The sequence below is a fragment of the Podarcis gaigeae genome (genome assembly GCF_964106915.1).
Source record: "Podarcis gaigeae genome assembly, chromosome: 13".
Taxonomy (NCBI): Eukaryota; Metazoa; Chordata; class Lepidosauria; order Squamata; family Lacertidae; genus Podarcis; species Podarcis gaigeae.
Window position 1 is genome coordinate 32,147,827 of NC_139689.1, and position 22,738 is coordinate 32,170,564.

At 48.8% G+C, this 22,738-nt stretch overlaps 1 protein-coding gene across 8 annotated transcripts in view; it reads left to right on the forward strand.

Moving 5' to 3' along the window:
• STAT3 (signal transducer and activator of transcription 3) overlaps positions 1-19,576 on the forward strand; it is a gene marked incomplete at its 3' end in the record, with an annotated part of 40,385 nt that extends 20,809 nt beyond the window's left edge. For 4 of the 8 annotated variants that reach the window (XM_083708715.1, XM_083708717.1, XM_083708718.1 and 1 more), the window contains 22 exons: positions 129-273; positions 985-1,083; positions 3,235-3,330; positions 3,495-3,576; positions 4,537-4,631; positions 5,072-5,223; positions 5,678-5,836; positions 6,057-6,149; positions 7,167-7,226; positions 8,434-8,463; positions 9,201-9,294; positions 9,407-9,454; positions 9,909-9,992; positions 11,114-11,212; positions 11,346-11,481; positions 12,571-12,623; positions 12,724-12,818; positions 13,706-13,845; positions 14,850-15,062; positions 15,697-15,739; positions 16,229-16,341; positions 17,267-19,576. In XM_083708715.1, the coding sequence (XP_083564841.1) occupies positions 129-273; positions 985-1,083; positions 3,235-3,330; positions 3,495-3,576; positions 4,537-4,631; positions 5,072-5,223; positions 5,678-5,836; positions 6,057-6,149; positions 7,167-7,226; positions 8,434-8,463; positions 9,201-9,294; positions 9,407-9,454; positions 9,909-9,992; positions 11,114-11,212; positions 11,346-11,481; positions 12,571-12,623; positions 12,724-12,818; positions 13,706-13,845; positions 14,850-15,062; positions 15,697-15,739; positions 16,229-16,341; positions 17,267-17,325 (2,188 nt within the window). Of the gene's footprint in view, positions 1-128; positions 274-984; positions 1,084-3,234; positions 3,331-3,494; positions 3,577-4,536; positions 4,632-5,071; positions 5,224-5,677; positions 5,837-6,056; positions 6,150-7,166; positions 7,227-8,433; positions 8,464-9,200; positions 9,295-9,406; positions 9,455-9,908; positions 9,993-11,113; positions 11,213-11,345; positions 11,482-12,570; positions 12,624-12,723; positions 12,819-13,705; positions 13,846-14,849; positions 15,066-15,696; positions 15,744-16,228; positions 16,342-17,266 lie in introns of those variants that run through there. The other 4 variants (XM_083708712.1, XM_083708713.1, XM_083708714.1 and 1 more) reach the window with 2 other exon arrangements.
• Between the last annotated feature and the right edge of the window lie 3,162 nt (positions 19,577-22,738).

Below are 22,738 nucleotides of genomic sequence, written 5' to 3' on the forward strand. Positions count from 1 at the left end.
AGCACTTCAAATGTGTGGTGCGGATGTGGCCTGGTGTGAAGAGGGAGCACTTGGCACTGCAGTGTTGTTTTTTGTCATGTCCCGGGTGCTGTTTTTGTTAAGCCTTGTTTCCTTTCCAATCTGTACAGGGCCTATGCTGCCAGCAAGGAGTCCCACGCCACGTTGGTGTTCCACAACCTCCTGGGTGAAATTGACCAGCAGTACAGCCGCTTCCTACAGGAATCCAATGTCCTCTACCAGCACAACCTGCGCCGGATCAAGCAGTTCCTGCAGGTGGGAGCAGCTGGCAGGTCCTGGGTTTGGGAGGGTTTGTGTTTTGTGAGCACCCACACCCCCCCAAAAAAAGTGCCAACCCAAGTCATAAAACTCAGGAGATGGAAGTGTCTGGGAATGATGGTGTTCAATCCACTCTTGACAGGAGGCAGTGATGAAGGTCACCAACTTAGATGGCTTCAAAAGAGGACTGGACAGATCCATAGAGGAGAGAGCAATCAATGGCTACTAAGTTGGATTTATAAGAACTATTACAAACTATTTGAACGAGTAGAAAGGCAGGAGAGCATTGAATTTTGTCCTTGCACAGAGCATCGCTGAAATTTGCAAGGCCAGATTTGATGGAATAGTTTGATGGTTTAGGGAACTCTTAATAGCACAGATTAAAGAGAGATGTTGAGCCCTGAGCTTGGGAGCAATGCCCACGACAGGCTTATTTTAGCTTTTACGATGACATCCTGTTGCACATAAATTCTCGGCTGCTCATGCTGGGCACCCAGCATATATTTTCACCTGCTGCCCTGAATCTGAAACCAGCACGTAACACTTATTTTACGTGCTCCCATAGAAGAAGTGCCCAACTGTCCAGTTGCTGCATTCCTCCAAATCAAGGCTGCGTTTCTTAAGAAAAGCTTGGCATCGTCACCTAGGTTTTGCTATCTGTGTGTGGCAGTCATTCATTCTGTTCCCGTTCCTCTTCCTCTCTTACAGAGCAGGTACCTGGAGAAGCCCATGGAGATTGCCCGCATTGTGGCCCGCTGCCTCTGGGAGGAGAACCGGCTGTTGCAGACAGCAGCCACGGCAGCCCAGGTGAGAGGATGCTGTCGGGAGCAGCTTGTCTCGCTGTTGCCATCAGTTCCCGTAAGGGATTCACCAGCCGTGTGGGTGTTTAGAACACGAGCCAAGCAGTGAATCACATTGACAGCTCTTGGTGCAAATACACTGTGATCAGTGCATCCTCCTGTGTCCATATGCTGCTACTGCTGTTTGCAGCAGGGAGGGAGAAACCTGGGACCCTCCAAAAGTTGTCGGGAGTACGGCACACATACCATCCCTTGAACACGCTGGCTGGGGCTGACGGGAATTGGGAGGCCCAACCCATTCCCGGTCCTTGGGTTATAAGGGGTAAAAAGCTTGATGGTTGACACAACAGGCCTTTCCTTTGATTTTTCTTCCAAAGCCTACACCTTTGCATGCCAGGAAGCAGTGCCTCGCAGCTAGGGTAGCACACACCACCCCAAAACAGGTCCCTGCACGCTGTTGCCGCAACACGCCTTGAGCTTTTCCCTTGTCAGTATTTCTTTTCTGCATTTGGGTTTGAAATGCAGCCATTTTTTAATTCTGTGGCTGCGTGGTCTTGCAGGTGTTGGCCCCCCAGGGTGGATCATTCAGCACAGTATTTCCTTTTGCCATGAGACAAGCCTGTGCAGCTGTATGCTACTGAGCAGAGCAAATGGCTCGCTGGCCTGTGCCAGCTTGAAACTTCACCATGGGGGTGGGGGAAGCAGCACCAAAAGAGCTCCTGCACTGACATTATCCTCTTCCCTTGAGTGAGCACACTCAGAGGTGAGTGAGTGCAAGCGGCCAATGCTAGGCAGCTCTGGGTCTTCAGTCAACACACCCACACCCCGTGGCTTCTTGTTCACCCTTTTTTATTATGCAGCTCAGTTGTTTTCTCCTAGACAAAGTCAAAGAGGTCTTTAAATGCCACCCCCAGCACTCATCAGGATTTTCTCTGTGGACACCTCAGGGCTTACTCTGAGTTGCTAATGTCTCAGTCTGGATCAGAATGTATTTACCATGTGATAGTCTCTCCCAGGTTTGCTCTTCTTAAAAAGAATGAAAGAAATTGCAGCCATGAAGGGCCTCAGTCTGGATCAAGGCAACAGCAGGGCAGCAGGAGGCTGGCTTTCCCTCCTTCTCATTTTCTGTTTTCTCCAGAAGGTGTAATTTGCTGCAATGGCCCCTTCAGAAGCAAATAGCAGGGGGGTTTTGGGAGGGGGGGAAGAGTGCTTTCAGTATGAAAAAGGCACAGGCGGAAATGTCAGGTGTTCCTTTGCTGTGTGTCATCGTCCCAATCTGTGTTGGGGAATGGAACTCCCTGCAGATGCAGATTGAAAAATGCATGAAAAGGTAGAATAGATGCTTAATAAAAGGAACCCCCTGCCTGTCTCATAACATGGGTCAGAGAGAAGCCCTTTGCCAGATACAGGGGCAATGTTGGTGGAACCAACACTGCTGGCACTTCCACCTCAGCTTAACTTCCAGCGTGTCCCCTCTTTTGACAAGACGTGACAAAACGCTGGCTAGGCAATTCCACAGACACCCCCCAGGGGGAAATGCTGCCACCTCTAAACTGGCTGGCTTGTTGCAGTGTTCAGGAATGAGACAGGTGCCAAGGCATGCTGCCTGATTGCTCCTGCTTTGCACCTTCCTGGCAGGAACGGGAATAGGTGAGCCAGGATGCTTCCTGCTAATGCCCAAATGTTTTGTTTGGTTTGATGACCCGAAGCCATGTTCAGTTGTTGATTTGTGACTTGTGTGGGAACAAAAATTAAACCAGGCCCAGATTCGGATGTAGCAGGAAACCACAGAGCCTCCGGGGGGGTTTTATCCTGTTCACACTGGGGAGGAGGAAGGGAGGATCAACCTGACAGTGTGTACCCGGCAAAGGGACACACAGCTCAGTGGATAAGTAGGCGGTCCAAGCTCTGGCAGGGCTGGGAATGTCCCTTGCCTAAAAATCCAGGAGAGCCATTGCCAGTCAGGCAGATGATACCGAGCCAGGTGGACCGGTGACCAGAACTCAACGTTCACATGTGTGTTCCTGATAAGTTGCAGTAAGCCAGAAAGTCTGGTTTATTACATTTACACTCGGCCAAAACGGATTTATTAACTTCTTTTATATGGCTTAAAATCTCTTAATGTCTTATCTCTCTCCTCCTCCCCACTTTAATACAGCAAGGTGGGCAGGCAAACCACCCTACGGCTGCCGTGGTGACGGAGAAGCAGCAGATGCTGGAGCAACACTTGCAAGATGTCAGGAAAAGGGTGCAGGTAGGTGGGAAAGCTGCTCTCTCTCTCTCTTTCTCTCTTTCTCTCTTTCTCTCTTTCTCTCTTTCTCTCTTTCTCCCTCTCTCTCTCTCTCTCTCCAAAGTTTCAAGCTTGCCTAGAGTTTGTGACTCCTCCCCAACTTCCTATTCCTTGGCTTTTTCTTGCAGGACTTGGAGCAAAAGATGAAAGTGGTGGAAAACCTCCAGGATGACTTTGACTTCAACTACAAGACCTTGAAGAGTCAAGGCGGTAAGTGGGAGCTTGCTGGGGGAAAGGGGATAACAGCTTTTCCATCACGGCAAATTCATGGATGGGGAGATGCCCTTCTGTCGTCATCCTTTGGGGAGCAAGGGTGCTCGTGCAGCCCAGGCGCTTAACTTTCCTTTTAAATCAGGAGAGCTTCTGGCCTGCACACTTCACGAGGCATGCCTGGCCTCAGCATTGGGTCTGCCAGGGCATTTCTGCCAAGCCACACCGGCCTGCGTCACTCTCGATGTCGGGTTGCGGGGCAGGTAAGGATGCGCTGAGCCAAAAGGGGCTTGCAAATCCCTCTACACAGCGCTCCAAAATACACGCCAGCGAACTGATAGCCGGGCATCACACTTTCACGTGAGCTCTGCAACTTTGGGTGGGCAAATGTCATTCACCTGACACCATCGCACACCTGTCACTCTTGGCATGCAGAGGGTGGGTGGGTGAAGATAATAATCTGGCCTGCTGGCCAGATCCAGTTCACCACCCTTGTGAACCTTGTAGACTGGCTGCAGTTCTCCTCAGGAACATGATGCCCATCATCTCCCGAATTTGTCCTACATGAGGCTGCTGAAGAGGAACAGGATTCCCAACTGCCTGAAAAAGGAATTAGGCCAGCCTTTCTTAATCTGGTGTCCCTCCGTCTGTTGCTTTAAATAAGACATAGGCAAATTCGGCCCTCCACATATTTCCGGACTACAGTTCCCATCATCCCTGACCACTGGTCCTGTTAGCTAGGGATCATGGGAGTTGTAGTCTCAAAACACCTGGAGGGCCGAGTTTGCCTATGCCTGCTTTAGACTATAGCTCCCACCATCCCTGGGACAGGTGGGAGTTGGGAGTTCCCAACAGCATCTGAATTAGGCTGACCAAAACAGGTGTGCAGAGGGGAAGAACTAAGAAACTCCAGGAGCCTCTGACATGTTTCCCTGCCCCTCTCCCACTGCTTTTCTTTAGACATGCAGGACCTGAATGGGAACAACCAGTCGGTGACGCGGCAGAAGATGCAGCAGCTGGAGCAGATGCTGACAGCCCTGGATCAGATGCGGAGGGTAAGTAAGGGCGGCTCCTCCCCAACTCCAAAAAACCCCACCTGAACTGCTATCGACTAAGGCGGAATGATGCGGGATATGCCTGGTTTTATAGCATGTGGCCTGGGAGAAAAGCATCCAGCTTTAGCACAGAGCTTCCTCCATGCTGAACATTGATGCTTATAGCAAGCCAAGGGGCATCGCCTTTCTGTCTCTAATAGGGACGAGTCACACACCATGATTATTTAACTCCACATCTCTTGGCCAGGTGACTTGCTGCTGGATGGGCAAGCTGGCTCCATTTCAGACAACAACATTTCAGATTTCCTTACTTGATGCAAAAGTCTCTGCCTCTGGTGTTCACCGCTATCATACATGAAAACCACGGAGAGGCAAGTTTGCATGTAAACAGGGGAAGTGGAATGGAGTCCTAAACGTTGCCTATTTCCTTCCTCACCTAGGGGATTGTGAGCGAGCTGGCTGGGCTCTTGTCGGCCATGGAGTACGTGCAGAAGACGCTGGTCGATGACGAGTTGGCTGACTGGAAGAGGAGGCAGCAGATCGCATGCATCGGTGGCCCACCCAACATCTGTCTTGACCGCCTAGAGAACTGGTGAGAGCTGAGTGCTCTTGACTGCCCACTACTTTTCCAAGGCTTACAAAGCGAGAATCTGGTTGACAGTGGATAGTCCTTATTTTAATACACCTCAAAGCAGAGGAGGGTGTTAGGATCCACAGAGGAGCATTGACCTATTGTGGAGGACAGAACAGGCAGAGATCAAATTTGGCCCTCCAGTTCTCTCTGTCTGGCCCTTGGACAGGTTGCTGCCTGTCAGAGCAAGTACAGGGCTTAGCGGAGCCATAGTGGTCCTTCGCTTGTATAGATGTGGATGGAACGTGGCACCGGTGAGGTTTCCCAAAGGGGAGTGCACAGCTGTTCAAAAGCATTATCAAGACAATGTCCAGTTAAATCAGCAGTGTTGTTTTCTTTTTAAGACGTGTGTGTGTGTGTGTGTGTGTGTGTGTGTGTGTGTGTGTGTAGCTCACTTTCTTCTCCCTCGCCGCAGGATCACGTCCCTTGCCGAGTCGCAGCTTCAGACCCGCCAGCAGATCAAGAAGCTTGAGGAGCTCCAGCAGAAGGTCTCCTACAAGGGCGACCCCATCGTTCAGCACCGGCCCTTGCTGGAGGAGCGCATCGTGGAGCTATTCAGGAACCTCATGAAGAGGTATGTTGGCCTGCTGCCCTTGCGTGTATGGGAAAGGTGCCATCCCCTGAGGCTGTGGGGTGGGATGCTGCTGCCGAGATCATGTTCATCTGGGAACCTTCTGCTGAATCTGGAAGTTTGGACCAGCACCCAATTCCCACCACTGAACTCTCTCTCTCTCTCTCTCTCTCTCTCTCTCTCTCTCTCTCTCTCTCTCTCACCACCCCCACTCTGCCCACAGTGCATTTGTGGTGGAGCGCCAACCCTGTATGCCAATGCACCCGGATCGCCCACTGGTTATCAAAACTGGAGTACAGTTCACAACAAAAGTGCGGTGAGTTGTTGTTGGTGTTGTGTGTGTGCATGCATTATATGGGGCGGAGAGTCAGCTATATGTTGCTGAATCTTGCAAGGCTTAGGGCAGATAAAATAAAGTAGTTCTTTACACGGCCCGTAGTCAAACTGTGGAACTCACTCCTGCAGGAAGCAGTGATATGCCACCAACTTGGATGGCTTTAACAGAGGGTTGGGCAAATTCATGGAGGAAGAGAGGGCTGTCATTCTAGCTAGGATGGCTGCGCTCTGCTTTCCACGGTTGGAGGCAGCAATACTTCTGAATACCATTTGCTGGAAACCACAGGAGGGGAGAGTGGCTCTTATCTTGTCGGCCACTGTGAGAACGGGATGCTGGACTAGATGGGCCATTGCCCTGATCCAGCAGGCTGTTCTGATGTTCTGCGTACCTTCTACACTTAAAATTCTGCGTCAGAAAATCAGCATTCTGCAACAGTATAAATTATACAGACTTTGCGTCCATGTGCTTGGCTTTTCAAATTTTATTCCACTTCTGCTAGGCTTGGGGAGAGGGGCAAAATAGGAAAAAGACAGGGAACCCCACTTGTTGTTGGGAATCCTTCTCAGCCTCTCTTTCCTCCCTACCCACAACCGCCTCCCATTCCAGCTTCTGAGGCTTAAATTGGGCAATAACCACATATTTTCAAGTTTGTTGGTGCAGCCTAGAAACTTGTTTTTTGCCTCCTCTTCCCCCAAAAAGGTGTAGATGGGATTCTCAAGCACAGTGCAATTAAGCGTCACAGTGGTGATATATTGAAGCTCTCTTGCCTGAAAAGCATCTGTACACAGTGAAACTAATTTCAATGGACATGGACTGTGTTCTCCTTGTTAACCTGGTGCCCCTTCCAAGGGGCAGCAGCTGCCCAGCTGGTTCCCCCCCCCAAAAAAAACCCCCAACCATTTGGAGCGTATGAATAGCATATGAGGGATAGGGGTGCATGGAGAAAGGGTGAGATTTGTGTCTTTGGAAGCTAACGTGAAGTTTTGACTTCTGCAGGTTACTGGTTAAATTTCCTGAGCTGAACTACCAGCTGAAAATCAAAGTTTGCATTGACAAGTAAGTCCAGCCCTTTTCATGAACAAACTTGAGGGCAGGGATTGTGGGCAGAGGTTCCTTTAAATATATATAACTGACTTTCTGGCTCACGCTGGTCAAACCATGGCTTAGTGCTGGCTCCTGGGGGTTGGGTAAATCATGATTGCTTTGCTCCACCTCTGATCCTGCTGTGCCGCTGTGAGCTGAGCCTTGGTTTCCCTGAGTGTTTCACCTGCATCCGTTCTTATGGTTTGTCCCGTTTCAGACAAACCATGAGCTGTAACAAAGGTTTGTCCTTGGATCTTTTGCAGCTCATGATTTGCCCCTGGGCTCTTTATAGTTCGGAGTTTATCCAGAGGAGAGAGAGCACCAACCCCAGTCGGAACAGCGCTCTTAAGCCAAAACTATGTCTTAATTCGTAGCAGTGCCAGAGGAAGAGCACAGTGACCACAGCTTCCTATGTAGGAACACCTTGGTACTGAGCCAGCTCTGCCTGCCCATCCTGAAAAAGAGATCAGTTCTTCTGATCCCAAAGTGTGGCAATGATCTTTCCTGGAAGGGGAGGAGAGGCACAGCCCAAACCTGTAAAGCTTGTCTGCTGCTGCAGCAGCTTGAGAGGCCTTTGCAAATATTATTCCTTTAATTATTATGAATATTGATTTGGCTCAGGTTTTGGGTTTGGCGTGGTCTTCAGCCTGCCTACCCGCATTCCCTTAAAAGTAGGGAGGAAGCCCTTTCTTTTCACTTCTGCCCCACAGAGCCCCAAGACCTTTCCCCCCAAATGCAGGGGTGAAGAAATCTCTGGCCCCTCCACTTGGACCCCAGCATCTGCAAGCTTGGCCAGTAATTGGGAGGTGACGGGTGACAGGGATTTGTAGTCGAGCAACAAGCGGAGAAGGCCTCAGGCTAGCCATCCCTGCTCTAATACCTTCCAGTGATGGCATTGTTGTTGTTATTATTCTACTGACCTCTCTGCCAAACCACACCCTGTCCCTCCTGCAGCAGGGTGTGTGTGGAATTTAGGGCTGTTCAAGCGGTGTGCACACACTACAGGTGCTGAGCCAAGGTGGGGCAGCCATTTCAAAGCCCAGTAAGTTGGGCACTGGGCATTGGATCTCTCACCTCCTTCCCAAAGCCTAGATAGCACTTTCCCAGTTTGGGGAAGGAGGTCAGAGGAAGGAGGTCTGAACGTGCCAATTTGAATCTCTTGCTCTTTTTCCTGTCACAGGGATTCCGGTGAAGTTGCTGCCCTCCGGGGGTAAGTTGAAGGCACTGCACCCTGTGGCTTCCTCTGCTGAGATGCATCTCATGGTTTGCAGGCAGCTGCGCTTTGTTTGGGAGGAGGAGGGCAGGATCATTTCATTAGTAGTAAAATAATGTTACTTTAAATCATTATATTTCCTTGCTGAATCGCCTTTTAGGGCACAATGTCTCCCCATCACCACCACGTTCAAGGCAATAGCTACAAAATGCAGAGCAAAACAATCATCCGGTTAAAACCCATTAAAACCAAGCCCTTAATAAAAAGCAAACTGAAATAAAAATTAACATTTTGTTGGGGTGAATAACTGGAAAAATGCCGTTTCCAAAGACTTGCAAAGAAGGGGACCACTCGTGTTTTCTGGGGTGGGGTACAGCTGCAGAATCTGTTTCCGCAAAATGACCACAAACTTGGATGGCTTTAAAAAGGGGGGGGGGGGGTAGGCAAAATCAGGGAAGATGAGGGCAGTCAGGGGCTTTTATGTGCTAGAGACAGGATGTCCCCGAACATCAGTTTAGCTGGGAATTGCATTTCGGGGAGAGTGCTCTAGTGCTTGAAAGCTGCTTGCAGCGTCCGGCTGACCGCAGTGAGTACGGGACACTGGTCTAATCCAGGGCAGCTGCTCTTTACATTCTAAAAGATGGGGTTGGTGATGGTTAATAATGGTATTTTAAATGTTAAAACTCTCTCAAGGCATTCCTCCCATTTCCCCCCCTCCCGCTTTGCCTATCAAGGTCCCGGAAGTTTAACATCCTGGGCACAAACACCAAAGTGATGAATATGGAGGAGTCCAACAATGGGAGCCTCTCTGCAGAGTTCAAGCACCTGGTGAGCGACACAGCATCTCTCCCCTCCCTTGCCCCCCAAAACACTCCCTGGAAGCACAGTGTGCCTAATTTAGCTCTTTTTTATCTCTCTTCCCCTCTCCCCCCAATCACAGACACTGCGGGAACAGAGGTGTGGTAATGGCGGAAGAGCAAACTGCGACGTGAGTGACCCAACGCAGCACTGCTGGTGTAAAATGAAATGTTTGAGAGCAGGAGTAGTTACTTCTCTTGCTCCACTGGGAAGTGCTAGAAATCTCTGTTCTGGGGATGTCCCTTCTCTCTCTCTCCTCATCACCCCCATTCCTCTAGGTTTTCTATACCATGCCCCTAAATTGTTTACAGACAAGTTATCTCTTGCGAAAGAAAAAGACCAACCCTTGGGAATGGGGAAGTGGTCTCTTTTAGGTTTGACTCTAGGGAAGATCAGTCCTGTGAGCACCTTTTCAAAGGCTGATTCCTTTGTTTGTCTCTCCGCTTAAGCTTAGCTCAGCAGAACTAAAAATGAAACCAAAATTGCAAGTTGCTGCTGTGTTTTTTTCCAAAGGGACAAAAAATATATACCCTAGAGAAATATTTATTATCTTCCCCCGCATTTACTCTCCACTTCCTCCTCAGGCCTCCCTCATTGTCACAGAAGAGCTCCATCTCATCACCTTTGAGACAGAAGTTTACCACCAAGGCCTGAAGATTGACCTAGAGGTGAGCCCTGGTTGTGCCGATTCCCCACAGTCCACCCACTTTACAGGGGTGTGGTATGTGTGGGTGGGTGTTACAGTTGCACTGGGAACCTACCCTGCCAGAAACCCTCTTTTGTAGTGCTGGTGTGGGTTTCTTGTTGGGAGTTTGCATTGAGCAGAATGCGGGAAAGAAACCATATCAGTAAACTACAACCTACAATTTGCATCCACAACAATGCTCAAGGGTAGCAGTTTCCAGAAAAATGGAGGAAACGGACAACTCCTATTTTGATGGAGTATGCAGAGCTGTTTGCATATTTCCTTTCCTGCTCCCTCTTTCAAAATAAGTGGAACAGCCCGTTCATGAGCTGCCATTGACCAGAATCAGAGCATTTACCCAGTTAGCTCAGCATTCCCTGCACTAAGAATGTGATGTTCTCCAGATGGTTGTTGAACCACAACTTCCATCAGCACCAGGCGGCATGGCAAATGGTCAGGGATCATGGGAGTTCAAGTGTGAAGCATCTGGAGAGTTGGCTGCCCCTGGTCTACACCAACTGGCAGTGTCTCCCCAGGGTTTCAGGCAAGGAGTCCTTCTCAGCCCTATCAGGAGATGTCAGGAATTGATCCTGGGACCTTCTGCATGCAATGCAACTGCTGCACCCCTGAGCTGTTGGCCATCGCACTATGTATTGGAATACTTGCGATGGCTCCAAGTTAAGGTGTTGCCCCGTATCCAAAACGTGGACCCCAAATCATGAAAACCTAAACTGACAACATCCATGAAAAACAACTCAGAAAAACTGATCAGACTGAAACAATGAAGGCAAACTCTAGAGATAAAGTCTCTTGTTGAGTCTCTTAAACCTAACTGCTTGTTGCATGCCTTCTTCCACCTCCCTTTTCCCTTATGGCCATACCAGCATTTGCAGCTTGCTCCACTGCAAGAGTTGGAAAGGGGTCCCACGAGTCTCCCTACCTGAAGACAATTAACTTCATAACGATGCATAAGGACTAGAAACTTGGTGGTTTGGTCTGCTGTGAAGCAGGAGCCCGGGGGTGTTTCCTGTTGCCCAGCAGAGACCTGAAAAAGAGAGAGGCTAGTCTGTGTGCTCAAGAGCTGCTGTCTTTCCTTCCCTGTAGACCCATTCCCTCCCTGTGGTGGTGATCTCCAACATTTGCCAGATGCCCAACGCCTGGGCGTCCATCTTGTGGTACAACATGCTGACAAACAACCCCAAGGTACGTTGAGTTTCCCAAACCTTGCATGGACAAAAGAGAAGGGCGAGAGAGCGAGAGCAGGAGGGTGTTTTATTTGTTTTTCGTCTGGGTGTGTTGTTTGTTCCTGATTGTGACCGAGTCCCTCTCTTGGCAGAATGTCAACTTCTTCACCAAACCACCCATTGGCACTTGGGACCAGGTGGCCGAAGTGCTCAGCTGGCAGTTCTCCTCCACCACCAAGCGAGGGCTCAGCATAGAGCAGCTGACGACACTGGCAGAGAAACTGCTTGGTAACGTAACAAGCTCCTCTCCTTCTTATACGTGGGCCAATGGCAGGGAACCTTGATCAGCAGCGCAAGGGCCACATGCCCTTCCAGGCAACTTTCCGGGGGCCACTTTGCCAGGGGTGGACAGGGCCGGAAGCAGAAACAAATGTGGATGTTACCTTTGTGCCGTAAGCTTCCACCTCGGAACATGCCCCTCTCTGCCCTCCTGTCCAGGCAACCATCAAACTTTGGCAGCACTTTCTCGTCAGGCAAAAACACTCAAGGAGTGTGAAGCAGATCCTGTGAGGGTTGTGGCCTTGGGGGAAGTCCAGAGAGGCCTGGAGGGGCATGAGGTTCCCCATCCCTGATGTGGGTCATAAGGAGTTGCTGTCTTCCCATCTGAGCTACCCAGCCTAGGGGTATTGGCTCTTAACTGGGAGAGGAGCCTTGCCCAGGTGCACAACCAGAAATCCTTTTTTAGCTGTGGGATTCAAACTTGGGACCAAAGCATGTGCAAAAAAAGTGTTAGCATGTTGAATGCCTGGAAGCCAAAATATCAAATATTCAAGTTGGCGTCAGTTTAGAAAACCCCGGGCAAGTCTTTTAAGAATAGCGTGTGTGTTAAACTTTCCCCCTAAGTGTGCCTCCTTTTAAAAATGCCTTTCCTCCAAGGAACACGAGGTGACAGACATGTGGATGTACACACACACACACACACACACACACACACACACACACACTTATCCTCACAAAAACCTTGCATAATAGGTAAGGCTGAGAAGCAGCAACTGGCCCAAGATCCCCAGTGTACTTTGTGGCTGACAGGGGTGCCAACATGAACAAAATATGGGGGGGGGCAAGTAGGCCCCCTCCCCATAATAAATCACATGATGCGGTGCACGCATACCATTTGAATGGCAATGCCCAACAACTTTAGGGGTGCAGCCCCCTCAAATGGGGGCTGAAGGGGCCTTGGCCTCTATGCCTTGGCTCCAATGGTGGCTGAGGGGTGGGGATGGGTGGGATTTGAACCTGGCCCTTTAGGCCCTCGCCTGAGGCTCAGACCACTACACCAGCTCTCTTTAACAACTTTTTTCCCCTCTCACTCTACAGGCCCTGGCGTCAATTACTCCGGATGTCAGATAACATGGGCGAAGTTCTGCAAGGTAGGGGCTTCTGGAAAGCTTAGGTGTGGCCTTGGGTGGGGCCCAAGGTGTGCCTGCCGTTTTGTTCACGCGGGGGGAACCTTTGCTTTTATCGCTACAGGAGAACATGGCAGGCAAAGGATTCTCTTTCTGGGTCTGGCTGGACAACATCATCGACCTGGTGAAGAAGTACATCTTAGCCCTGTGGAACGAAGGGTGAGCATCTGCCAGAGACGTCACCACAGTTGCCAGCATCTCTCTCTCCCCAAGAGGCCATTTCTGCCTATCCAGTAAACAAAGAAGCCCTAACAAGTTGGAGAGCAGGAATGGGGAACATGTGGCCCTGTAGTGGCTGTTGGGCTCCCAGCTCCCATTATTCCTGATGGGAACATAGGAAGCTGCCTTACACAGTCATTCCTCGGAAGTCGAACGGAATCTGTTCCGGAAGTCTGTTTGACTTCCAAAACATTCAGAAACCAAGGTGCGGCTTCTGATTGGCTGCAGGAAACTCCTGCAGCCAATCAGGAGCTGCAGAAGCCCTGTTGGACATTCGGCTTCCAAAAATAGTTCGTAAACTGGAACAGTTACTTCCGTTCAGGAGCCAAAATGTTTGAGAACTAAGCTGTTCGAAAACCAAGGTACAGCTGTACTGAGTCAGACCATTGGTTCATCTTGCTCAGTGTTGTCTACACATGGAGAGGCAGTGGATTTCCAGGAGGGGGCCTCTCTTCCCAGTTCTACCTGGAGATTGAATCTGGGACCTTCTGCATGCAAAACAGATGCTGTGCCCATGGCCCTGTAGATCAGGGTTTCCCAAACTTGGGTCTCCGGCTGCTTTTGGACTACAACCCCCATCATCCCTAGCTAGCAGGACCTGTGGTCAGGGATGATGGGAACTGTAGTCCGAAAACAGTTGGAGACCCAAGTTCGGGAAGCCCCGCTGTATCTGATGCTGAATTAGGGTTGATAGGAATCCAGACTCCCCACCCCTGGGCTAACCTTCCAGTGGAACTTCTTGGTGGCTCCTGATGTTGGTCTTGGTGGGCCAAGGGAAAGGAAAGGAAGCCAATAAAAACCTCATATTTCCATTTCTTCCTCCTCAGATACATCATGGGATTCATCAGCAAGGAGCGGGAGAGAGCGATCCTGAGCACAAAGCCCCCTGGCACCTTCCTGCTGCGATTCAGTGAGAGCAGCAAGGAGGGTGGGATCACCTTCACCTGGGTGGAGAAGGACATCAGCGGTAAGGAATGCCACTGCAGCTGCCTTATGCTTAGGGCTGAAGCCAGATCTTCCTTTTTATCTATTAATTACGTTTGCCTGTGTGTAAAAGCTGCATTCTTCTCAAGCCTGTTTTCCTTTTTCGGATGATGCACGCACATATCGTAGCAGGTGACACATTCTTCCTTGGAAATAAAGGCCTCTGTGCTACCAGCAGTTTTTGTTAGCGCTCATATTAAAAATCGTGTTTGTAACAAGATCTGCCCTGTTAATTGGGTGCAGCTTTTTAGCCAATTAACCGTTTTTAGAACCCGGTTAATTGCTCACACGTTGCAGCCCTGCTTATACCAAATCTGGGTAAATCTCAGAGTACTTGATCCAGACTGTTGTGTCAGTCAACGAAGGAATGAAGAATGCTGCCTTACACAGAGTCAGAGCTTTGGTCCATTTAACTCAGTGATGTCTACACTGACTGGCAACGGCGCTCCAGGTACGTCAGGTGGAGGACGTTCCCAGCCCTACCTGGAGATGCTGAGAATTGGACCTGGGACCTTCTGCACACAAAGCAGATGCTCTACCGCTGAGCTGTGGCCCTTCCCTCTTACGCAAAGGTCTTTCTCAGCCCTGCAGAGATCCTTTAATCATTGGGATGGCATAGATTGAGCCTACATCGTTCTGCAGGCAAGGTATATGCTCTGATCCTAAATTACCCCATACGGACACCTCACTTCTTGCAGAGGTTGTACCAGTCATCAGTTGCACACTCCTAAGTAGCATTAATGGACGTTCAGTGACACCATAGCAGCTCAGCAAATGGTTAGGGGACAAGCCCATCAATGATGGTCAGTTTTTAGTCTGTCTTGTGTTTTAGAAATATTTTTCAACTACCTTGATTTGGTGAAGCTTTGCTGTTGGTGTGACTCTGGCTCTCTCCATTTGAGCAAGAAATTGTGCTCCTTTTCATGCTGTCCTTGCAAATAACAACTTTCCCCTTTGATCAAATCTCTTGTTTAACCTTTGCTGTAGGGAAGACACAAATCCAGTCAGTGGAGCCGTACACCAAGCAACAGCTCAACAGCATGTCGTTTGCTGAGATTATCATGGGCTATAAGATCATGGATGCCACCAACATCTTGGTCTCCCCACTTGTCTACTTATATCCTGATATCCCCAAGGAGGAGGCTTTCGGAAAATACTGCCGCCCTGAGAGCCAGGAGCATCCCGAAGTCACTGACCCAGGTAGTTGTTGGCTTTCCGTGCTTGCTCCAGCCCCTTGGTTCTCCACTTTACAGGGACATTTTTGGATTTTGGCTTTCTCCACAAAAAGGTCTCACGCTGCTAATAAATGTGACTAGCATCCTCTACCACCCTCTCCAAAATGCAGGGGGCTTGGCTTGTTTATTTTGATAACATTCCCAGCTCTTCCTTTTATGACCATAACGGGTTGGTGAAAAAAGCAAACAGATGGGAAGCCAGAAAAAAAGCCCATATGAATTGTTGTCAGTTGTCGTTGTTGGCTAAAGTCTGACTTGCAGCTTTTTAAAAACTAAAGAGTAGTGAAGGCAAGAACTTTTTCAAACTGAAGTTTTCAAACTGAGTTTTGTATTGTTTGCTGATGCTTCTGGAAACAATATGCATGTTGCTAGCAGTTAAGAAGCCCAAAAAACAGCAGCAGCAGCAGCCCCTCCCCTCTGGCTCCTACCATAGTTTTGGGGCAATTCTCAGTTCCCCTCTTTTCCCCCTCTCCCACCTTCAAATCCTCTCTATGGAGCGGGTTTCAGTCATAGCATATTGAAGAGGAGATGCCGCTGCTGCTCTTCGGCACACACCAGCTTATCAAATACCTTCTCCTCTTTCCCCACCCCAAAAACAGGTGCTGCTCCATATCTGAAGACCAAGTTCATCTGTGTGACCCCGTGAGTATTTCCCTCTTTGAAAGGGTTGGGTGGGACTCCAGGGGGCCTGCACAGCAATTAGCTGGGGCTTGCTGAGAAGCCGAGCTCCCTCCCACACCTGTGCTTTGGAAACAAGAGGTCTCTCTTCAGAAACAGCCGAAGCACAGATGAAAAAGTGCCCAGGGAGGAAGTGGTTCAATGCACCGACCACCACACCACTGCACAAGTGAGGAACAAAATCCCGCAGGCACCCCCTGTTAAAGACATAAGGCATAGAGAGAAAAGGAGGGATCAAAGTTACTAACACGCACAGCCACACACGTATGCATAAAGATAGAGGTTGGGTTTTATTTCGTTGAGAGTCAAAGCTCTGTACTTCATGGTGCGGAGTAGAGTTTGGTGGTTCTGGAGACCTTGGGGCTTTTACAACTTATAACTTATACTTCTCTTCTGTACCCTCTCCTCTTTTTCTCTACTCCCCCCCCCCCACTCCCCATGTGCCTTTCCCAGAACCACTTGCAGTAGTACTATTGAACTGCCTATGTCACCCCGCACCCTCGAATCTCTGATCCATTTTGGCAGTAATGGTGAGGGAGCAGAGGGGAACGCCAGTGGCCAGTTTGGTGAGTGTGTGGTCCACAGTGCTGTTTTGTTTGGTGGAAGGGGGTGGGCTCTGCTCTCGTGCATCTCATTATGGAAAGGACAGGCCGAGGCTGCATCCAGACTTCCCTCTAGAAGTAGGTTACTGAAACTTGAGCTTTCAACCCTTGTCAATGTAGATTCCACAAGTCCGAGTGCCTCTGATTTCAGTGGATCATGAGCAAGCATTGTTCTCACACACACACCCTCCTCCTCCTGCAGCTTAATTCATTACCTTCCTGTTTTAATCAAACCATAGTTTCTTGTTGCGTCCAACCCAGAGAACTATTGTCTGAGCACTCCCTTTAAACTAGAATTGCAAACCACAATTTGATCCCGGCCAGAAAGGATTCCTCCAATGGTTGTGTTGTTGTTGGGGGCTGCACTGCCTTCTGTGCTGCCTCCCAAGAGCTCCACAGCAGTGGTGGGTGGGAGAGGACAAAGTGACGAGTGCGGATTTTTACCTTTGTGGAGTAGGCTAGTTCCTACGCCCACTCCATCCAGGTCAGCAAGTGGTGTTATTAGAGTTCAAGGACATGTTACAGTCATGCAAAAATATTTGGGATGCAAAGCATAGCCATCAAGGGGTATGTCCTGTGGAAAGGAGAGAGGGGGAGAGATAAGAGAGGCCATATCTGACCCTCAGGCCCAAGGTTCTCCAGCCTGGCTTTAAAGACAATCTTTGCAAGCATAAGGGCCAGAAGCTTGGAGATCTCAAGGAGCGGAATTCTACAGCCATATCTACAGTTTGTTTTGCTTATGCAAGTCATTGAGGAATATGCAGAACCTTGAGCATGCTGCAGGCTGTGAATCTGTCCTCTTTCCTACCATCTCTGACATTGGTAGGAATCCCTGCTGCTGCAGCAACTGGATCACATCCATTCAACTCTCTTTCCGTATCTCCCACAGAGTCCTTGCAAGTCTTTGACATGGAGATGACCGCTGAGAGCGCCAACTCTCCCATGTGATTGGACTCCTCCTGGGCAGCTGATCGGTTCTGCATTTCCCTGGCACAAGAAACACCTTCTTCTTCTTCTTGCATTGTCGGATGAGCCCAATTGGCACCCAATCTCTGCCTCAGCTGGAGACGTTTGATTGTGGGTCCGTCGTGAGCCGCTTTCGAATACACCGTCGCCAGCAGCTCCTTGCCTGAGCTCGTGTGACTGGAGGGAAAGCCCTGCTTAATTTTAGATGGGCTTTTTCCCCCCAGAAGAAAAAATATATAGTTCTCCCTCATGTATAAAAGCTACTTGTATAAGGGGTGTTTCTGTTTGTCTTCACTAGACCAAGTGCCTCTTCATGTCCACATAGCTGGCCTCCTGTACATGTTTGCTGCATGCCGCAAAAGGCTGCTTGTGCAGCTCACGCCAACTTCCAAGGTTTTTACCCAGTCTATTCGACAAGCCATGTTGTCAAGTGTAGGCAGGAGGGGAAGGAAGAAGAAATGGTGGGGGTATCATTCTTAGATATTGGTGCAATTTTTTTCTGTTTCATTGCCCACATTAAAGCTCCATTTCCCCCACCACCACCACCACTGGGCCACCTCTCCTTTTTTTTAAAAAAAAAAACTTGCCAAATGATGCGACTGCGAACATAGGCCTAGCACAGCAGCCCTTCAAGGTAAGACACCTGTGTTCCCCAGGGCTAGAGAAATGCCAGGGGCATTGGACACCTGTGCACACTTTGCACTTGGTTGCCAGCTCCGGGAATTTCTATTTTTAAAATAACTTTTTTTCCACCAGCTTTTGGCTGATTCCAATTTTACAGATAGGGAACGAAGGTTGTTACAATTATGTGCTCACCGTTAACGGAGCAATCCATGGCGGAAGTGGGGAATTTGACCCAGGTCACCCAAATTAGCGCTCAGTTCCTTCCCTCCCTCTCTCCCTCTCTCCCTCTCTCTTCTTAGGCAGGGCTTCAGGTCATTGGGGATGGCAGAGAGCTCTTCTCTTTGGCCCTTAAGCCCAGATGAGGCAACCGAGCTGAGTCAAGAGCTCAACTGCTAGATTCACACTTGGAGATCTGTTCACTCCGGTTATCTTTTTTTAAAAAAATATTATTATTTATTGCACTTTTTTCCTGCCCTTCCTTGAAGGAGCCCCGGGCAGCATGCAAACCTCCGCCCCTTCCTTTCCCCTCATCCTTTTATCCTCTCAACAACCTTGCGGTGTAGGTTAGGGATGAGAAGGATTCTTCCTGTGAGGTAGATTAGTGGCAGCAATAGGCCTGAGCTTTCTGGCTAAGTCAGGCTTTGCACCTGGTTCTCCTGATTCTAGCCACTGCACTCTCCTCTTAGCTGTTGCGTTAGGAGCAAAGAGGCAAAAAAAATGTTCCTACCAGTGTCTCTCCTCTCCTCTCCCACTCCAAACTGCGCTTTGTTTGGCTTGCCCATTTCCTACACTTTCCCGTTTTTTAATACTCTCGGCTGTAATATTTTTTATTACTACCTGCCCAATCATTCTCTCCACCTTCTGGGGCTTAAGCCTGAGCTGTACCTGATGCTAGTCGGCTGTTGCTTGCCTGAGATAACAATTGGCAGTCCGGCATAGGAAAACTAGAACTCAGATGCTGATAATCTAGTTGTAAATCTCAGCTGTTGGGCTTGTGTGAGTTCATAGAATCATAGCCTTGTAGATGGGCGGGAACCCAAAGGAGTGAGGAATCACAGCTACAGATTCCTGCTTTGCAGGGGGTTTGGATTAGGTGACCCTTAAGGTCCCTTTCAGCTCTGCAATTGCCCAGTGGGCTCTCCCGTCGCCGAGAGAGAATGATGCAACAAGTATTTTCCAGTATTACTTAGAGGCGTTGGCTAAACAGGAGGCAGTTCATGGTCAGAGCTGTCAGACTGATCTCTTTCCCTACACCAGACTTCCTCAACCTAGAATGCTGGCTGGGGCTCATGGGAGTTGTAGTTCAGCAACCTTTGAAGGGAAAAGCAGGCCCTTGCTTTTAAGAAGAGAACTTGCCTCCTTCAGAAATGCCAAGCCTTAGAAAGTGTTCCAACTAGTGCAAAGCTGCCCTCATTCCAAAATAGCTTATATACCCCAAATTCTTAGTACCAAGCTTCACCACCGCCAAAAAATTCCTATTTTTTTCCTCTATAGCTAACTGCTCCCCAGAGCGTAAGTATCTTAATAGTATGTTTTGTATATTTTATTGCTGTATCTACAGGCTTTAAACTTTCTCTTAAATAAATAAATAAATGTCCTTAACACCACATTTCTCTGCTGGAGATGAAGCATTGTGTACTTGGTGTGTTTGTTGAGCTGAGAAAGCAGAGTGGCTTGTGTATATGTGTGTGAGAGAGAGTCTGTTTGAAAGCAATTTGACTTGGAGATGAGATGAGTCGGATCTTTTGTCCAAATGCATAGATGAGGGGCTGAGTTTTTTTCTGTGCTGTGGGGCCAAAACTGTATTGAGGTGATGAGTGGAACCCTGTCCGCAGTTACCTGGATGTAAGTCCCATTGAAATTGCCAGGGTTTACTTCAGAGTAGTTGTATAAACAAGATTGAACTATTTGGTGCAGGTGTTAAGTTTTGTTCGTTTAACTATGTTTCTACCTTACTCCATTAACTTTTTACTTTTTAAAGGTGGTGAGTTGTTGTTGTTTTTTTGGAAGAAGTATAAATGAGATTTTTTAAAAAGCGCTTTAGGTACACTTTTAGTAAGTTTTGTGTGTGTGTGTGTGTGCAGAAGATTAGGGGCACATCCACACCACAGACTTAAACTGGTTTAACAGCCACTCCCTCTTCCCAGGGAACTCTGGTGATTTTAGTTCTGTGAATGAGATCAGAGATGGGGGAGATTAGGAGACCTCCCAAACAACTAAACTGTGCAGCCTGAATTTGTTGCTATAGGACTGAATCCCTCCTGAAAATAGCATCGGTCTGGAAGCACCCAGGATCCCACCCTTGTGTTCGTTGCATCATACTTGAAAAGGATTCCTCAAGTTTTTCATGCTGAAGCTATTCGTGCATCCTGCCAGGCAGGGTCTCAAGTGCTAGTCCATAAATAAGCAAACAGAGGTTACTAACTTTTGAGGGGTGGGGCTGTTGGCTCATTTGGAATTATGAGACAGTGCTATGGGTACCACTCCCTCTGGTTATTTCTCTTTTCCTAATCCCACCCCTGGGTCTTTCTTTCCCAGGTAGATTGATGAAATACACACACACACAAAGTTTTTCCTCAATTAAAGTTTTTCCTCAGATAAAAGATGGATCCAGCAAAATAGTAGTGAGGAACCTTCTTTGGCAGAGATCTTTATCTCCCCTCCATCACCATGGACCAACTTTGATATCTGAGGCTGCACAGGTCTGAATACAGCATCGTAGCATGGGGCAAGCTACATGGGTTCTTGGGGGCAAGGAAAGAAACAGAGGAGGATATCATTGATTCTTCCTGAAGGCATCTAGTTTGCAGGTGTGTGTGTTTGCTTGTCTGGAGAATTGCAGGTGGCCACTACTGGGGCGGGGGGAGAGCAGAGAACCTGTAATGGGAAAGTCACACAGTTGTTTGGTGGGTATGATGCAAAAAGTAGAAAAGGCTCGGTAGATTCATCATCATCATTTGTTATTTGTACTCTGCCCATCTGACTGGGTTGCCCCAGCCACGCTGGGCGGCTTTCAACATAATATAAAAATACAACAAATAGAAAGGATGTCCCCCTAAGGTGTGATCTGATAAGGGGTGAAGCCCCAGTCTGGTTTATTATAAGTGTCTCCTTATACTAAACCAGTTTCCCACCCCGATTTCCCAAGCTGTCATTGCCCAACATTTCTGATCTAGCAAAGCTGGAGAGGAACAAATTTTGTAAAAACCACTATTTGTGGAAGAGGTGAAGTGCTGCTCCCGTGTGGAGAGCTGGAATCACTGCAGCTATAATTTTGCGGTTGCTTCCAGGCAGACTGTTTTGTCAAGCTTTAAGGACGGGCAAATCTCTTCTGTTTTCGGTTCCTCATTTTTTCAGCCTCAACATTCAGTTCTTCACGTTTGCACATCAGTCTGTGATTTACTTATTTTTAAAGAAAAGCCCTTGTGAAAATTCTTCAGCATTTCATTTTCCCCATCATTTTCCTTACTCCCCCAAAACCTGATTTTCTGGGGAAGTGCGCTTGTTGCTGCATAAGAGCCCATAAATGAGCTTTAGTTCAGCTACCTGAAGTTGCCAGCATGTGATTGAATCTTGAATATATATATGCAACAATCTTTCTATCTATCTACCTCGCTGACTGTGCACCCAGTCCCTAGTTGTCAGTGTGATGTGTCTGTTAAGAGTGGGTGTCATAAATAAATCACATAAAGTAAAACTCTTCATTAGAAGAAACAAGATCAGCTCAAGATCACCAGGCCCAATGGGCACAGTAGCTCTTCTCAGTAGGTCTTGCCCCTATGAGGCAGTTGTGGGGGCTGGAGGTCCCTGCCTTCCCACAGCTGCCTAAATCGCCCCCTTCCAGGTTCTTCCAAGCAACCTGAGACTAGGCCTGCAATTCTGTGTCTGTTCCTCCCTCTTCATACCACTTCTGGTCTTGGGAGCCCAGTGGGGAGGGGAGCTTGTTGCAGCAAGGAGTGAGGGACACCCTGGCTCCTTCAGCAGCCTGACTCATCTCTGCCTTTTGCACTGCAGCCTCCGCTTCTGCCTCTGATTCTGGACTTCTTTCTGCCACAGACTCCCCCTGCTCACCAAGCCCTGTTATCTCTTCAGCTTCTGATACCTGCTCCTCTCAGTCTTCTTCCTCCGACCACTCATTGTTGTCCTGCCACCAACTCCCTGGCTCTGAGCCTTCTTCCCTTCGGGGTTCCCCAGCTGGTGCCTCCCACCATTCCTCTTTGTCTAGCCAGTCAATGACATCACCCCCTGCAAACCAGTCTGGTCTCGTCTTCCCTGAAGCAGGGTGGGAGCTCTGTCCAGACAGTCCTGGGGAAAGATTAAGCATTAGGCTGTTCTTCTTCCTTGTGCTGAATGAGTTTAATAGTAGGAGGATACAAAGGAAGGCAAGGAGCCCTTATCACTGCATACATGCCGCTCCCCAGATAAACCCTCGGGCACCCGGGTTAGATGCAGAGAGAATGGCAGAAGGTGGATAGAGGGACCCCTGTTGTTGGTAATTTGTCACAAAAGCTACTCTTGCACAGAGGGAAGATGCCCTGCCATGCATAGTTCAGAAATGGCAATATCCAAAAGTCTGCGGAGGAACTGTTCGACCTTCCCAGGTCACTCTGGAAATGACCTTAAAAGCAGCAATCCTGGAGCAAAGGTCCTTGCTATGTGAAACCAGCGCTGGCATTGGTGGATTGAAATGCAACCAAGGACTCTTAACACATTAGATGCCAGTTACCAATGCCAGAGTGTCTGTGTCATCAAAAACTGCTTTGTGAATTAC